The following is a 19203-nucleotide window of genomic DNA, read 5'->3' on the forward strand; positions in this document are numbered from 1 at the left end:
CGAGGCAGGTTACAAAGCGAGCTGTACAAGCACAACCCATGACACATGGTACCGTTCCAAACACAGACACAGGGCCACCATCATCATCATGGCATTAACCCCAAAGGAACAGCACATGTTTAGGAAGGGCTCTTTCAGTTAAAGACTAAGATTCAGTGAAGTTGAAGACACTCAAGCCAACAGTCAACTTGCCTAAACAATCCAGAAAGTCTAATTAATGCTTGAGCTTCCCCCAACCTATTCCCTGTAAAACATGAAATTTAAGAAACAAACATTTCATGCTAAAGAAAGGCCCTAAGATGGTGTTGTGGCTTATGAAGTTTTCCCCATGCTTCTGATAACATCAATCAGTTCAGTTCTTTCAGAAAGCTGGAGAACAGACTGATCTGAGAGACTTTTGGTCGAGACCAGGACTGTGGCTGTTGCAATGACTTGCTCATAGTTCCATGTAAGGATATGAATATTCGGTCTGTCTTATCCAGAACCCTTTCTCAACGTGGTTTGTTTCAATTTGCAGATGAAATGGCACTACGCATCCACTTTAATAAATTCCATGTTTAATGTGGTAAGCCTTCCAGAAACTTGCCAATTCACTGCTTTCTGTACACTTCAAATGGATGTAAATAACTAATCTTGGACACAGTATACTCTCACATTTTTTTAATAAAGTGCTCAAGAACAGGTTAAGCACTGTAATAAAATTTCCCTTTTTCTAAGCTAGCACCGAGTAGCCTCTTCTTTGCAAATACCAGAACTGATTACATATAAACACATGGTAATGGTGTAAAAATGGACATTTATTACAACTAAACCAATATGACAGACAGAGGTCAAACAGTTTGTCACAACCACAACAAAGCTTAATCCAGCCAAGCACATACAAGTGACAGTGTAAACATTAAAAACATGTTTAATACATACAAAATTGCTTCAGATTTGATTTAAGGTAATTTTAGTGCTTCAAGCTCACACAAGGGTCATTCTGCTACCACCTTCCCCTTGCCTACCCCTGCAGGTCATGCACTGGGGAAATGCAAACCACTGCCTTGGTGTGCCCTAGAACAGAAACAGTCTCCAGCAATTCATATGTTTAAATCCCAGAAAGGGCCGAAGGAGTGAGTCCATACGCTCCACCCTGGCACTGCCCTTCTGCTGCCCCATGCATTTATTTATACTGGGATCTGTATCAGGGGTGGCTGTGGCAACACTAAGCCAGTCCCAGTGGGTTAAATTTAACCTAGATGGCATCAAGCTGGCAGTCTGGCTCTCCAGATGGCTATGTAAATGCTTATACTAGCAGTGCTTGACTGCTTCCAGCAACAGCGCCAAAGCTAAGGTTTGTGAAAACGTGGCACTACTGACTCAAGCAAACAAGCCAAAATATTAACTCTTAGAGTGAAGTTACTGGGGAGGGAGGAAGAGAGGGAAGCAGCTCTGCCTCCTCAGAGACCATGCAGATGCACAGCAGAATTTGGCTAGTCTAAAGCATGATGCATGACCTCAAAAGTATACATGAATCTGATTCCCTCAAGCAAGTGAAAGAGGTTTCATTTATAACTACTGCTTGGCTGCTCCAAGTGTCAAAATATTACTTGCTATCATTTGACGTAAGTTGCAGTGAATCTACTGTACAAATCTAATATTTAAAAGCTCTTAACTACAAATTAGTTGGTTCAACTGTATGTCACACACGAGTGTTGTAAGGGATGTGTCACAGTTAAAGGTGTAAGTTAAGAAAAGCAGTTAAAATGACATTGACCTTTACTGTGGGATTTGGGTTTTTTTAAGGTACCTATATACCCATTAAAGCATAAATATAAACCACCAATAAATACAAGTTAATTTGTAGAGTTTGAAAGAAAACAATGAAAAGTCACTTTTATAAAGCTCCCTCTTCCCCATCTTCAAAATTATCTAATTTTCATTATGCACCTCTATACAGTCTGAAAGCCTACCTCCTTTTTAGTGTTTATGTGCAGAGGTTTTTAAGTTTAAAAAGTTTCCTTTTTTTTTTAAATTCACACATTCCCTTTTTAGCATAGGAACGTGCAGAGTTTTGCTCAGAGTAGCTACATTTCCTGCCTAGTGAGTTAAGCAGTTTGCAGTTTTCTTGCAAAAGCTGTATCACCTTAACAGTTTTTACCAGTGAGATATGCAGATCCTAACAGGATTCTTTGGTATAATGACAAATTCAGTAATAAACTAGCATTTCCAAGCTTTATGCATCAACTGAAATAAGCAGAATTATCACAATTGGTGACTGAAATGTAGATGAACAAAGTCTTTGGTTGCATAAACACAATTTCTACACCATAACATTTCATAGTTTCTTTTCATTTAGATATGTCATAATGATACACTTATTTCCTGAAGTCAAGTTTGCTTATAAAAAAACAGTACACTTACTGAAGTCAAATGCAATTTTGTTATAAATGCAGCAACATGAGACACTGAGTCAATTTTAATGTAATTCCCTTTCATTTACGATTTCTGGACTTTTTAATTTCTTACTCCCTTTTCAAAAAGGAGTATTTTTCTTGTAGGCCCGAATGAAGCAGCTTAGCAAAACAGTAATACTGACAAACAGCATCTTACACCATTAGCTAAACATTACAATGAAGGCAGTGAACATTTACAGTATGAAACATTAATATGTCATCAGCTGAAGTGAAGATTTATGTCAATCCAATTTCTTCAAGTACACTACGTGGGGTCTCTGCTTCCTATGGAGGGAAAATAGGAGACAGTGGTAAATGGACCCTGCACTTCTGTTAACAGTACCATATATGAGTTGAGTTAGTATGAAAAATGCGTAATTAAAAGAAGAAAAGCTGAAAGGCATGAAAATAAAGAAGTACTGCAGTTTGCAAACACAGGATTAGCTGCAATTTTCTAAGTACTGATAATTAGATTACCAGGGCTCACAGAAATCGCTGGTAGATTTTATTGCCCTTAACTGCAATAAAACTAAAGAAATTCAGATGTACCAGTAGGGAACAAATCACAAGCCAGTAACAAAGACATGAAATGGGGACAGATGGGGAAGCATCTTGCAATGGAGTCAATGATTTTTGTGGTGAATTGTTTCATAGGTCTCAAAAATCTGTTAGGGAACAATGAATAAATGGATGAATGAAATGACTGATGCAACTAAGACACAGTATCCCTTAAGCTCTTCATAGGAGATCAGGTTTTTATTTTTTTTTTTTTCCACACTGTTCCTATACATAGTTCATAAAACCAGGACAAAGTACTTGGTACAGCTGGTGTCCAAAAATTGACCCCTGCAGAAGTGGAGTAATTGCCAGGACTGGAATGGTATTATTCCACACCAAGCATAAAGTTTTAAATTAATTCTAATCTTAAATAGCTTTGTTTAGATTCAGAGCAAGTTGTTTAATACAACATTGCAAAGGGTTATCATCAGTTATAATCAGTCATTATTCCTATAGCATCTGAAAAAAAATGGTAGTTTAATCAGAAATATTTAGGCTGTGCTTTTCCATAATTATTAACAATATCAAAAAGGGATACTGTGCCCCTATGGAAACAAACAGGTTTAGTATCCACAGACTGAATAAACTTACTTTAGCATCCTAAACCAAGACATGTCATGAAGCAGAAAAAAAAGGCAGATAACAGTTAAGGCAGCAAATTATTTTTCAACTGCTTTCTAAATATTAGAAAAACACTGTCAGCAAAATATATAATTAAACGTCTTAGATCTTGCAAGTAACATCAAAACATCGTCTTTATCAACCCTGACTGTATGTAGCACAAAATGATCAAGTTCACAATCCTCATTCGTTCATGTATAAAGTGATTTTAGAATTGAAAGAACAAGCCATATTTTAAAGGCAACTTCATTTAAAAGTCAGTCAGTGCTGGGAACAGGCCACCTCTGAACACTTTGAGATGGCTTCCAAAAGCCAGCAGCAAGTAAGAAATGGCAAGAAAAAACATAAGTTAAAATTGGAAACAAGATACTTGTATGTTATATTAACGATGTTGTGGTTTTTCCTCACTGATGCAATATTTAAATATTCTTAGAGCTGCAGTGACCTTGACAAAGCCAGAGAGAATGGCAGGATTAATGATTTACATGTGTATTTTAACACAAATATCCCAAAAGAGATACTGATTGAAGAAAAGGCTTTGTAGCATTTTTAATATAACCTGTCGTATTTTATTACCAGATTACTCTGTTGCATTCGTTTTAGAGGACATGCATCACCCCTATCTACCAACGTAAAACATTTTACTCCAAAAAAAAAAAAAACAAACAAACAAAACAACCCAAAATCCTACATTAACAATAGCAACAGAAGTGACAAAGTGTAACTTTTCAGGCATTTCAGGGTCTTGCAAACATTTGTACTAAAACAACTTCACAATTTTAAATTGATTAGACAGCAGTGGATACTTACAGTTACTCAGTGGTAAGACACAATATTTACTAAACGACCTGAGGAGTTGCTCCATAGCTATGAAGAAACAGTGCACTGCTGCTACTGTCTTTAGAGCAGCCCAGTATTATTGTCTCCACTGCCAATTCAGAGTTGTGGGTAATTTTCAGCAGGCATATACGTAAAGATTAAATTTCTTCAAGAATATCAAGGTAATTGGCTAACAGTGAACTTAAAAGAATGTATTTCAAGTACACTGGCTACTTCCCCACAGGTCTCTCACCCTAAAACTCGGTAAGATTTTAATTTTTTTAATACTACAGCAGTAACCTTGAGGCAGACATGCCTTCTTATTCACACAGCAACAGTACAATCTCAAGGAACACCTAAAGGCTAATGTGTTTTGTTAGAGGAATTATTTCATCAATTATGACTTTTAAGAAACAAGTAGGATGAATTATGTTTTGTTCATATTACTTTTTTTTTAGGAAGTGTCAAACATTTTAGCCAATTGTTATGGAAAGCATTCTGTAGCATTATACACTACCTGCAGCTCAGAATCACCCCAGGCAAACAATGAAAATTTGAAATATATCAGAACACAGATGAGGAAAAAAGTCATTCACATGAGACAAAAGTGCATGCAATACTTTATTTCAAACATGCCAGGAAAGCTAATTCATTACCTAGTCATTTAGAAGCAAGCAGCTGTATACAGATAACAAGAAAAACAGCATCTCATTACAGCTCAATGCACAGCATTTTAAGCCAACAGGCATGAAATAATGCAGGCTAAAGCAGCATTAACCAGACATTCAAACACATTGTTAATGTCTTACAGAAAAAAGGCAAACTTTGAAGTGGAAAGCCACTCCTGTGATCTTGTTTTCTAAGACTTCAGAATGCTGCAAATCCAATCCAGATCTTTTGTCTAATCCCCTAAATCTGCCATTTCTGTCAGTTTAACATTTAAAAGGTAGTGCATTACCACATATAGTACATGCAACTAGAATGTGGTTAATCTCAGTAATCAATTTCTTGATAATTAAACAATTTTCAAAACCAGCACTCGTTTGAGCTTACAAATTATTCTCCTCTTCTAGGCAAACAGAGGATGCAATACATGCCCTCTCTCTCTGCCCTTACTTTTTAAATGAATGGCACTTATATTCATCCTTGTGGCAGTTCTCTGATATACAAGGTAGTCTGTACTTAAAACTGGAAATGCCAATTGAAGATGACATTTTTCAAGTATGCTGTAAATGGACTTAAAAAATTAATCTTTCTAACCCTAGCCATTTGTGAAGCAATGAGCTTGTTCTCTCCTTCAGTAGCAGCAATTGTTCAACTATTCACAAGAGTGTTTGAACAATTAAATACAAATTTTGCAACTTCAGATTTACCTGTCATTCTTTTTGCCCATATCAGTTCTGCCTTCCTCCTCTTTATAAGAAGGTCTCATTAAATATATTGCTGTGCGCACCTTTAATTAAGATGCAAGGTCTGTGTAGAACTGTGTGACATCATTTAACGTTTGTGTGTATTCAGCTTGCATACTACTACTTCATTAGTTTCTCTGTAAATATTAACTTCATCTACAGGTTTTAAGTATGTTTAAATACCACCACAACTTATTTGCAAGATAAACGCAGGTCAAGTAATGTTACAGTATAGGTGTTGCAGTATATAGCTATTTAGCTCGGAAAATTCTACAGAACTTTTAAGCATAAGACTTCAAGCTTACACACAAAAAAAGTTAAAACCATATGCCAGCAAGCACAAGTTCTGTTGAAAGGAGACATGTGAAGAGACAACACTGTAAAACAGAAGGGGAAGAGGAAAGTACAACAGCAGAGAATGGTTGTGGCATTCTGTTAGATTCACGATGACTGGATTCACCAAGCTGATGATAATGTCCTGTCATGAGTAAGTCACAGGTCTATCTCCTCTGAAATTCTGCATGCATGATGAATGAAGCCATTTAGTACACTGGGACATTAAAGTATTCATGACGTGGCTACAAAAGAAATGTACATATTCTTATACATAATAGAAAGGTGGAGAGATGTGCAAGAAAACAAAAATACTATCTCACTGTGGTATCACTGACATGAAAAGGACATTTGATACATAAATATAATTCTGTATTTTTTGACTACTCTAGACTTCTGGGGCGGGGGACAACACATGACACCATCATTTCACCCCCCAATACTTGCATGTTGGGTCTGACAACATACAGGATAACTTCGTAATTACTATATTATGTAAGCTCAGTCTTTTTCTCAAAAGAAACTTGGCTGAAGCTGAGATACTGTTCCAAGAGATGGACCACCCTATGTATTTGCTCCATTCTAGCCTCTTCGGTAGATACTACTGGCTACTGTCATAAACAGCCCAGGCACTGAGCTACGTGAAGTTTTGACATCACACATCAAATCTGCTCTGATAAATATGGATTGTTTACAGGCCTCTAGAACACAGTTGTAAGCAGCACCGTGGCAGGGTAGTACAGCAGTGGTGTTACTTGGTATTATCTGTAAAAGCATCCCTGTTTGAAAAACAGGAGCTATCTCAGACATGCCTCTCAGCAGACAGTTTCCTTTACTTTCAAATTATACCACTTAATACTCTCTTGTTTCATTAGCATGAACATTAATATGCAATTTGTTGAAAGATGAGTTAGAAAGCAAGCGACACTCAATTTTCTGTATTAAAATCATTGCCCCAAAGACAGATGAGGATATTTTTGATGGAGTAATAGCAATTTAGAAGTATGCCCATTACACACCTGGCAGGAATGGGGGCGGGTGGGGGGGAAGTGCTGGGGGGTCACAAACCACAGCTCTCTGCATACCAGTTAGTAATCTTTCATGATGTACCAATTAAAATCTTCAACTTATTTTAGCACCCCACTCCCAAAATTATAGAAGTGTTACAAGACTTCTAGACCTAAAAATTTCTTCCATCTCAGTTTGTTCACACATTCAAGCTTACATATTTTCAAATTCTAATCTCCAATCACAAAAAAGCACAAGAATATCTTAGAAGATTTATGGGATTTATACTGCTTTTCACTATCAATAATATGGATATTATCCCACAGTAGTCAAAATCATTCTGATCAAGCGAAATACAAATCCAGTAATTCACAAAACAATAGCACCTAATGCCAAGTGACAGTAACAAATATAAGAAGTCTGCTGTGATTTTTTTTTTTAGGGTAAAATTCAGAAGAACTTGGTGTACAATAGAGAATACAAATAACAGAGAATTACAGATGTGAAATTTTTACTCTTAAAACCTCTCATATTGCACTTAAGTGTCGGCCTAAATTAAAAACAAGATATTGAGGCATATTGCTAACTGGAAAAGGCACTGCATAATGGGCAACATACAATACTAGTCCAAGGAATACACTGTTGGCATGATATGTATTCATGAAGACAACTCATGCCTTCCAGTGTTTCACACCCTTGGAAACCTGGAGCCAGTAAAGTTGGTGTCTTCACTGAAATGCCTGGTAACAGATTTCACCTTAATTTTACACTAGCTCTCTGGACAGAAGGTATGAGAGCAGCTCACTCTCTAGCACTTTTACAAAGTTGATTACAATTCATTCTTGTTGTGTTCAAAGATTGTCCAAGGCTGCACAAACTATTTAGCACACTTTGGCCTGGAAGTGCTGACCATGTTCCATTTTACACCACTGGTTCAAACAAAAAAGGACATGGATGTCTTTGTTTCATGTTAACCCACCTGTTACCTTCCAGTACTTTGCAAAGTTCTACCCTCCCACACACTCCTATGGTATTCCCTGCCCTATGCATATTTTCAATGGTTTAGAGCTTGAGGCATTAACATTCTCTTTGATGAGAAAATCCTGGTACACAAAATTAAATTATTAACTCAAATTACTGTTATGGGATTAGTGTCTCATCTTGACAGATAATTATTATCTACTGATAAAGCAAGATGAATTGTCAGGTAACGATAGGAAGAAAGTGGTTATTTCGCTCCTGGAGGCTTTTTAGTTTATAGACCATGTAAACACCACCTGCAACTAAACTAGCAATAAACTGACATTGAAGAGGTGAATCTAAAAGATTAAATGGAAGACATCAATAACTAAAATATGAAGTTATATCACAGCAATACAGCGAGATGGAAAACACTGCAGTTTCAGTAAGACCTCTGAGGAGAGCATCCAAGACCATCACACACAGAGGGTCTGCCACTATGGGCTGCCTGACAAACAACAGAAAGGAAAATAAGGGTTTGATACATTATTTTCCATCACAGAACTACAGTATCTCACAAGCTGCAACTATGATTTGTTAATTTTGGTTTTGTTTCCTGGTTTGGGTTGTTTTTTTTTTTGTGGGTTTTTTTGGTGGTTTTAGTAGTAGTAGTAATAGTAGTAATATTTTTATCTTACTGTGCTCCCTGCCACATTGTCTCCAGAGCTAGCCTGCTAGTTTGAATACCAGAAAAGACAATTTGGCTTAAAGGACAGATGTCGGCAGCTTCTACAACCAGTACCTAGACTACCTTGCCCACCTTGTGTGGGACTCTGTAGACCTCAAAACATCTGAGCCTGTGAAGCATGTCCTTAAGATAGTCAGACATCTGGATCTAATGAATTTAGAAAAGAGTTGATCTAGCAGCTAGCAAAGAGGCAACAGCATCCTTACAGCACAACACAGTGGCAAACTAACATGAGATACTATCTCTGAAAAATTATCACTTAAAAATTTGGACATAAAATGTTTACCTGACTTTAATACATAGATAGGTCTTAGATCCCAGCTTTGCCAAAACAGTAATAGCTCTACAGTACAAACTGCACATTGCAATTCCACAGTATTTTAAAGTTACTAGAATTCATCTTTCTCGAACTGACATCTGTGTTTACAACTCCTTTTAAAAAGCTAATAATACTCTGAAATTGACAGCCTGAATCATTAGATATTTAAATTATAAAAATGGTAGAGTTGATTTGAGTCAACAGACCATTTAGCTAGCCCATCCCAGCTTTTTCCTCAGCCAACTTTGTCATGACCCAACCTAATTAAAAATCATAATTAAAACTAAAATTAGAAGTGACTTCATTTAATCCAGGCCCAAAAACAGCATACCTACAACATCCCTGAAAGCTATTTAATCTGGTAAAGGCATCCAGTGATGGAAACTTTAATGCCCTCCAAGCAATCTACTTAAATGCTTAATTATCATCACTGCTGGAAAATTTGCCTAACATCTATTTGGAATTTATTTTCTTGCTGCAGTTTAAGCTATTTCATGTCTGCAGTGGACAAGAAAACAGTTTATTACCTCAGGCAAGAGAAAGACACGTAATTTTTTATGCCTACACCATACTGACCTAAGTTCAGTGTTTTGCAATGCTGCCATATTACTGACAACATCACAGAAGTGACAGAGATTTCATGAATATTTGTCATGCCTTCTTTTTCAGGGAAAGTTTGCTTAGGTTTTATTTTAACTTCTTTCCCATCACAACCAGCATAAAGTCTATGAAGGCTATCCATGTTAAGCTGCAGTCAAAAATTACAACTGTTATCTTTTGATAAAGGATTGGTTCCCCCCCTCTCTCAGCATCTAAACAAACCCCAAGCTAGAACCACAGACAAGATGTGGGGCTGCAGAGTGCACAGCAGCTTGGGAATAATTCTACAGAAACAGGCTATAGGGAAAAGAGAGTAGGTGCAAAGGCTTCTATTTAGAAACATGAAATTCTTACAGTAGGAAGAAACTGACACTTAAGAAGAATGTTTTTAGCAATGCTTCAGAAGCAACTACTTTTACACTCTCATTCTGAAACTTTATTAGGAAACATTTCTAATGAAAGCCTGCTTTAGGAAATTTCCACTGTTCACTTGCCTCTTCAGGGATTTCAAAACAGTAGAGTACCCATTTCCCAATCCTTGGTTAGCTAACTATTTAGAAACGCCAATTACACGGTTATTGAGAAAACTATACTTTGAAAGTAGTGCAAGATGTATTCTCAGAGAACCTAGAAACACCCATGAGGTCTTGAACGTGTTCAGAGACAAATATTAACTATGATGCTGTTCAAAACCAAAGTACAATCCTACATCAATGCCAGCTCCAGCTCAAGATCTTGCCTGCAGCTTCCTATACAGAGAACAAAAAGAAGAAATCTTCAAGATTGGTGTAAATTAGTGAACACAATACTCAACCAGAGTCTGAAACAGCAGCAGCTGTCATGCAAATGTTATTCAGCAAAACACCTTACCATGTGCAAACACTTGGGCTCTGAAACATCACCCCAACAGACCAGAGCAGAAGGGCATGATATAAGATAAGCAGTGGCCAGTCTGCCTGCCTCCTCAAAAGCAGAAGTAAAAATACCAGTGGAAATTTCATGTAGTGTAACTGGATAATAGCAGATACTTCCTGCTTCTTTGTTGCTACTCCAGTCTGCTGGATCACAGGTGGTAATCTCTCCAGGAGGTAGTGGTTTATACCTGCCAATCATTTGCTACACAACAAGCTATGAAGAACTGACAGTCTAATCTTTAAAAGGTAAGGATGGTTCTAAGCATCCACTGAAGGCTCCACTTCCTCACCACAAAATCACAAATGCTTCAAGCAAATACTGCTGCTGAATACTTCTTATTGTAAAGCTAGAGCCAAAACTATTACAAACCACCAAGATCTCTATCAGATAATCTCACAGCATCTGTATGTTCAGCAGTTTGCCAAACTACACAGGTAAGGTTTCATTAATGTTTTCTTCCAGCACTGCACCTCCAAGTTTACATTACTTACTCCCCTTTCCTTAAGGACCATTTCTTAAACTGCAGGGCTGTATCTTTGAAGGTATGACCAGAATATACTGCTGTAACAAACCATGTCATGGCCAGTATCATTCAGCTTCCATGGCAATGGTATTTAAGCATTGTCATTCCTTCTTGTTCTGCAGCACTTTGCCTTCTAAGAGTTCTTTGGACAAATGTTTGCAGGGCCAAGTTATAAACACAGAAAACCTGCTGACTATATGTTTTTAGAAATAGGCAATTTAAATTCGATCAGTTTAAATGGATCTGAAATCTAGTTCTAGAATGGTCACATATAAAGTTTCTCTGGCACAAAAGGAGAGAGGGAGGGAAAGGACAACTGAAAACTCCGTAAGTCAATACTGCTGCTGAAGCTCCTGCAACTCTCCTACGACTCAGGTCAAAAGGAGGGGTGCAGGTGAATTAGAACTTACCTAACTGTGCTAGCTAACTTAAGGGTCCACAGCAGACATGAAAGAAGACAAGATATAGGGAACACTGGCTTTTTAAACACTTAAATTACATATATTTTTAACAATTCCCAGTGTAATTTAAGTTGCTCTAGCAGAAGTCCTGGCTGCCACTAAAAGTAGATGTCTTTTACTTCCTTTTTCAATGCCATTGCTTTCCTCCTCCTGGCACTTCCCTCATGCCCTCCTGCATATTCTCAGGTTTTAGCTAACAAGTTAGGAACCATATAATCACAGGGCAAGTGCATGAACACAAGTGCCTCCACAAAAGTAGCAGCAGGAATGGATCCATCCTTCTCAACATAAGACACTGTCAGCATTATTTTAGGTGATGAGGAAACTGTATTCTGACTCAAGTCCATGACTTTACCACCTGTAAACTGTTTTTGACAGAATGCGTAAATTCTATTCAGCAGAACTTGAGTGTACAATAAAGAGATTTCACCCCTTCTAGTTGTATACCACTCTAGGGTTTTTAACATTATACAAGGTATACCTTAAATTTATAAGCAGATCTCTCTGAAGCAGAGAAAAAACCCAAATTGTCCTCCTCTAGTGACTGTTTATGCTTGATAAAGTAACACAGATTAAGTAATCTGAGCTGCATAACCTGTTAAATATCAGGTTAATCCAAGCACAAAAGCTGTATAAGTCAAATTCGTCCCCTTGCCCAAAGATAAATATTTTCTCAGGTAAAGAAGGTTATTTACTACAGATGATCTTCCTTCAAATATACAAGCTGCAGTTTCTTCCAGCAGGCAAACTATCCCCATCTGTTATATACAACCATCTATTTGTCCCATGCCCCTTTATCCATACTCTGTGGAGTCATGCCAACCACGTAAACTAAGCTCTGTAAACAGCCACTATTCCTTCACTCCTTCCCAGGAACAGTACGGGCCAGGAAGCATCCCATGGGCATCTAGTAATGCCACCATGTTTAAATTAATGGGGGCAAAGCACATTTCAACTAAAACTGTGCCCATACACAGAATTAATCAGAGACATACTGCAGACAGCTATGGAGACTGGAGTCACACAGAATTCTCCAAGCACGAGGCTGCATGTTCCAGAATGTTTTTTTGTAGCCAAGATAACAAACAGATGAAGACTCCTAAGTAAAAGCTCTGTTTAGCATAGGTCCCAAGCAACATAAATACTTTTAAGTTTTAATTACAAGGAAAGTTTTACAGTATTAATACTAATTCTCACCATGAGAATCACACTCTTCATACATAGAACTTGTTATAAACAGGAAAAAGAGGAATAAACATGGGGAAGAAAAACTGTGGAAAAGAATCAAGCTTGAGCATTTAGGTTTTCTCATTATTTTAGAGTATGTCAAAACTCATATAAAAGAGTCTATTTTGAACAAATGACTCATTGAGCACCCTAATTCTACAAGTCTAATATGCAAGCAGGTTATTAGCCACCCCCCAACATGGATCAATAGCTGTTTGTCATGGTTTAAACCCAGTCAGGCAACTCGTTCACTCACTCCAAGTGAGTGGTGCTGGGCTGAAAGCAATCGAGGTCCGTGTCCACCCACCCCCCCCCCCCCCCCCAAAAGCTCTCCCCTTCCCCACTCCTGGAGGGATGGGGAAGAGAATCAAAAGAGTTCAACTACCATGGGTTGAGACAAGAACAGTCCAGCAAACAATGCACAACACAAATCACCACCGCTACCACCAACGACAACAATGATAAGGCCAGCTACACCCCAACTGAAAAAGTGATACTGGCAGCCTATGAAGGGTTTCGAGCTGCTTTGGGAAGTGTCTGGCACTGAAGCACAGCTCCTCCTGGCACCCTGGATGCCTGCGCTGGATGTTCAAAGGCAGGGTCTCCTCTACACATCATGCAACTGATGCTACATGGAGTAAATGGGCTGCACTAATTACACAACGAGCTTGAATAGGAAATCCCAGTCGTCCAGGCATTCTAGAAGTCATCATGGACTGGCCAGAGGGCAAAGATTTTGGAATGTCACCAGAGGAGGAGGTGATGTGTGCTGAAGAGACCCCACCATATAATAAACTGTCAGAAAGTGAAAAGCAGTATGCCTTGTTTACTGATGGCTCTTGCCGTATTGTGGGAAAGCATCAGAGATGGAAGGCAGCTGTATGGAGTCCTTGACCACAAGTTGCAGAAACTGCTGAAGGACAGGGTGAATTGAGTCAGTTTGCAGAGGTGAAACCCATTCAGCTGGCCCTGGACATTGCTGAATGAGAAAAGTCGCCAGTACTTTACCTCTATACTGACTCACGGATGGTGGCAAATGCCCTGTGGGGGTGGTTGAAGCAATGGAAGCAGAGCAACTGGCAACGCAGAGGTAAACCCATCTGGGCTGCTGCACTGTGGAAAGATATCCGAGCGCAGAACCTGGTGGAGAAGGTATGCCATGTAGATGCCCATGTACCCAAGAGTCACGCCACTGAGGAACACCAGAACAACCAACAAGTGGATAAAGCTGCTAAGATTGAAGTGGCTCAGATGGACTTAGATTGGCAACATAAAGGTGAATTATTTTTGACCCGGTGGGCCCATGACACTTCAGGCCATCAGGGCAGAGATGCAACATAGAGATTGGCCCGTGATCGAGGGGTGGACTTAACAATGGACACTATTGCCCAGGTTATTCACGAGTGTGAAACACGTGCTGCAATTAAACAAGCCAAGCGGTTAAAGCCTCTTTGGTACGGAGGACGATGGTTGAAGTACAAGCATGGGGAGGCCTGGCAGATTGACTATATCACACTGCCACCAACCCACCAAGGCAAGCGCCACGTGCTTACCATGGTGGAAGCAACCACCGGGTGGCTGGAAACACAAGCTGTGCCCCACGCCACTGCCCAGAACACTATCCTGGGCCTTGAGAAACAGATTTTGTGGCGACACGGCACCCCAGAGAGAATTGAGTCAGACAATGGGACTCATTTCCGGAATAACCTTATAGATATTTGGGCCAAAGAGCATGGCATTGAGTGGGTATATCACATCCCCTACCATGCACCAGCCTCTGGGAAAATCAAACGGTACAATGGGCTGTTAAAAACTACACTGAGAGCAATGGGTGGGGGAACTTTCAAGCATTGGGATACACGGTTACCAAAAGCCACCTGGTTGGTCAACACCAGAGGATCTGCCAACAGGGCTGGCCCAGCCCAGTCAGAACTGTTACATATTGTAGAGGGGGATAAAGTTCCTGTGGTGCATATGAAGAATTTGCTAGGGCAGACAGTCTGGGTTATTCCTGCTTCAGGTAAAGGCAAACCCACTCGTGGGATTGCTTTTGCTCAGGGACCTGGATATACTTGGTGGGTAATGCGGGAAGATGGGGAAGTCCGATGTATACCTCAAGGGTATTTGATTTTAGGGGAAAACAGCCAATGAACTTAATTGTATGCTGTTGCCTGCTGTGTAATACTTTTATAGCCCATCAACTAGATGTCTTCAGGTCACCAGCAAATAGCCCTGACTTCCATCCAACCATCATCCCAACAGAGAATGATAGAACAAGATGAGTTCTGCAGTAAAGGAACAATCAGCATCAGCAGGCAACGATCCAATGCTGCCCACAGCCTTTCCTGTCGTGAAATATTGTTACAAGAGATGGAACCTGACATCATGGACCGAATGGACTCAGCATTATAGGGATTGGTCCATGCACTAAGAAAATGATCTTTCTCTCGGTCTGTGTATGTATGTGGATGTATGTATGTGGGAGAGCAATGGTATATTGAAAATGTGGGATCCAAGCATGACATGAATGGTATGGAATAAGGGGTAGATACTGTCCTGGGTTTAGCAGTAGCAGTCAATTTTTCTCTTTCTTGGTAGCTGGTGCAGTGCTGTGTTTTGACTTCCAGCCTGGGAACAGTGCTGATAATACCGATGTTTTCAGTTGTTGCTAAGTAATGTTTACCCTGACCAAGGACTTTGTGAGTCTCATGCTCTGCCAGGGAGGAGGGGAAGCTGGGAGGAAGCAGAGAGGGGACACCTGACCCAAGCTAGCCAAAGAAGTATTCCATACCACAGCACATCATGCCTGGGAGGTTAACTGGGAGTTACCCGGAAGGACACAGGGTCTTCTGGGTCAGACTAGTTTTTTTGGCAGGGGGTATTGTATTCTCTTCCCTTGTTATCTTCTCTTATCACTATTGTCGTTGGTGGCAAGAGTGGTGATTTGTGTTGTACATTGGTTGCTGAACTGTTCTTGTCTCAACCTGCGGGAGTTGCACTCTTTCAATTCTCCTCCCCATCCTTCCAGGAGCGGGGAAGGGGCGCGGGCCTCGATTGCTTCCAGCCGGCACCACTCACTGGGAGTGAGTGAACAAGCTGTCTGACTGGTTTTAAACACCACACTGTTTCATATACTAGGTAACATTTAAACGGTAAAAATACCCATACACCAACATTGAATTTGATTTTGAACACATTACAAAATATTTTTGTCTATTATTAGAATTTTCTTTTGTCTAGAAACTAAACCCTGATGTTTATAAAGCTGCATATGAAGTTAGATCTATTCCTGCAGTTCCCCATTACAAAAGACAATTTGTTTACTGAACTACTTGCTCATCATTGTATCAAATAAGCAGCAAAGTTTTCTCCAGCAAATTATTTTCACATGTGTTTTAAACATGACTTATGTAAAATAAAATCTTACCTTTATTAAAGGACTGCCACAATGTATTCCGCTTATGCTTTGGACAAAAAATACGTTGCAATGCACTATATATGCAAATAAGCTTTGTTCTGTCATGCAGCATCCGGCATTTAATATACAGTCAACTGCAGCAGCACCCCCCAGTCTTTTTAGGGCCAATTTTCTCTGCACAGCAGATGTAAAAAGCTCATTTTCCAGTAAATACACATTTACATAGGTTGATTGTAAGTAAACAAAGCCAAACATCTGTTTAGTTATTAGTTTTAGTAACCATTTCTCTAACTTGCATTATCCCACTTGATTATCAACACCAAAGAAAGCTAGAAGTCAGACACTTCCAGTTGATGCAGTTAGTAAACAAAGGAAAATAAAAAGGAACACTCAAAGCACTCTTCAAAGACCATCATGCAAGTGTTGCAGAAAGTTAAGCCCATCACCCATTTTCTGTTTACCCTTGCAAGGACTTAATTACACGTGCAGCAGTCTTTGCATAGCACCCATTTAATCCATGCCACCAAAATGGTAAACTTGGTAGTTACCAATCATTTAGATGGGGGTCAAAAGGGCTAATGCCTTAGATTGCTCTTAATCATAAGATATCCTCAGACAAACCTCCCCAGTCTTCATTCTGGCTCTACAAACACAAAATCAAGCGGCAGTGAAAATGCAATACCAACTACTTAATTAAACAAAACAAACAAAAAATAACACAAAAGCAAACAAAACCCCAACAACCACCCAATTATTTACAGGTTACTTCTGTTTAAAACAAACATTAGAAAATATTCTGAACTATATACAAAATTAAATTCAGTTATTTCATTCAAATGTGTTTCAGCTATTGTTACTCAGTAAATACAATTTTACCAGGTCCTACTAAAAAGCCCACTCTTAAACAACAAATATGCACCAGTAAAACATCTATTTGAAGGCTCCAAATAGATGCATTAAAAAAACCCCTCAAGTTTATTTTTCAGTTCTTACCAAGACAAAGAATACCTTAAAGTAATAAATTCTATACAGCTGTTGAGAAAGCTTTACCTTTGTTTGAAGGAGTACTAATTCAAACTTGGGGGTTTTGGGTTGTTGTTTTTTTTTTTTAAAAAGAGAATTTAAGATCAGCTGTGCATTACTGTAACAGATTGAGAGAGCATATCAGAATAGAATACTACCACATTTACATATAGCTAATCCAGTGATTTATGTGAAACATGCTTAATCCAGTGACTCATACTGATATCAAAGTAAGATTTGTTCCGTTAAAGGAAGTAAGAATTTCATTCAACTTCTCCACCTACCGGCCCTAAAGTAATTTAAACAATTCAAGAGCTATGTACTGCATTTACTATTAAGCCTCCTTGTTACTTGCTGAGCAGTATATAAACCAGACATTTTCATGTAGTGGTGCTTGGTGCAAAAAGTTGAACATTTTTACTTTAATCCATCTGTTAACCAGGTGTTCTTAGATTTCTCAGGGAACTGTGAGCAATAGGGGTTTTTCCACTTTCTTTTTTCTTTTTTAAAATCAAACTTTCAGCATAAGATTTAATATATATTATGCTTTTAATGCATCTTGATATCCACCACCAGAACTGCTACTGTTGCTAGACAGCTTGGCAACAACAACAAAAAAAAACACAACAAAAAAAACACCAAAACCATAGCATCTCCCTTAAAAACAATAAATAAAAGCCTCAAAACACACACCAGCAATGTGCCTGACATGTAGAACATACAGACAAGACCACGAAGAAATGACTCTAAAAACTGAACACAATGGCAGTATCTCCTGGGGACATTCATATTCTTTTCACCTACTATTGTGTCACTCTAAACTCATCTTCACAGGTAGCAAGAACTTTAGGAAAGGGTAGGAGCACTGCAACATCACACAATCTCAGCCACCAGTAAAAATCAAATTTTCTCCTCACTATTTCAGGGTCCAAACATTAACAGTGCTCTTTCCAATATTCTGCCAGATTCAGGGAAAATGTTCTGCTAAAATGCAAATTTTTGCGCTCTTTCAGAGAGTGTGTAATTTTGAAGATATGATATTCTTTACTGTCAAGCAGCCTTCGACAATTATTCATGGAATGTACAATGTTTATTGACCAAAAGCACACAGCTAAGCTCCTGAAAACAGTTATGACATGTGCAGCAGTGCTAAAATTTTCATCACATCACCCTGACACAGTGCTTCCACAGACAGCAACAGAAGAATATCTCTGGAGAAAAATCTATAGGTTAATGTATAGATAATAAACACACCCTTAAGTGAATTATAATCCATAAGGAATTCAGGGTACCATTAATACACCCTTAACCATTCTACAAGAAGTGTTTATATCAATGCATGATCAACTTCATTGGTAATTTTGCAAAGTGGATGATCTTGATCAGTACTGGAATTTATACCAGCCAGGGTACTGAATCATTTATCAGTCAGCAAGGACTTTACGTACACTAACTTGCCTCACTTATAATTGAAATTTCCTTACGTTTCTATTTGCAAAGCTGACTGAATGAATATTTAATACTTACATGGACATCCCCTTCCTCACAACTTGTTGAGTCTTAAAACTTTAATCAGCATTTTGATTTCTTTAATAGAATAAGATCACTTACATCTCACACGCATACACACTAAAAACGGGAAGAAGAAAGTATTATGGAGACAGATTTACTAAAATGGTATTTTAAAGGTCTGAACAAAAGCTACTCAGGTAAAAAGACTGCTTTCTACCATTTTCAATTCATAAATGCAAGGATAGATTAAGATTTGCCAAAATGTTTCTCAAAAGACAATTAGATTTCTAAAGCATTTAGAAATCACAGCC

General features: G+C 38.6%; 1 protein-coding gene across 5 annotated transcripts in view; it reads right to left on the reverse strand.

Moving 5' to 3' along the window:
• Window positions 1-779: 779 nt before the first annotated feature.
• The window catches only part of AP1S2 (adaptor related protein complex 1 subunit sigma 2), a 34269-nt gene continuing 15845 nt past the window's right edge, over window positions 780-19203 (reverse strand). For 2 of the 5 annotated variants that reach the window (XM_062603758.1, XM_062603757.1), the window contains one exon: window positions 5045-6423. Coding sequence is in view for 4 of the 5 variants with exons in the window: in XM_062603757.1 (XP_062459741.1) it covers window positions 6388-6423 (36 nt within the window). In the remaining variant the exon portion in view is untranslated. Of the gene's footprint in view, window positions 2724-5044; window positions 6424-16905; window positions 17001-19203 lie in introns of those variants that run through there. The other 3 variants (XM_062603755.1, XM_062603756.1, XM_062603754.1) reach the window with 3 other exon arrangements.

This window comes from Pezoporus occidentalis, unplaced genomic scaffold (genome assembly GCF_034315485.1).
Source record: "Pezoporus occidentalis ecotype Australia unplaced genomic scaffold, CSIRO_AGI_Poc_V1 ctg81, whole genome shotgun sequence".
NCBI lineage: Eukaryota > Metazoa > Chordata > Aves > Psittaciformes > Psittacidae > Pezoporus > Pezoporus occidentalis.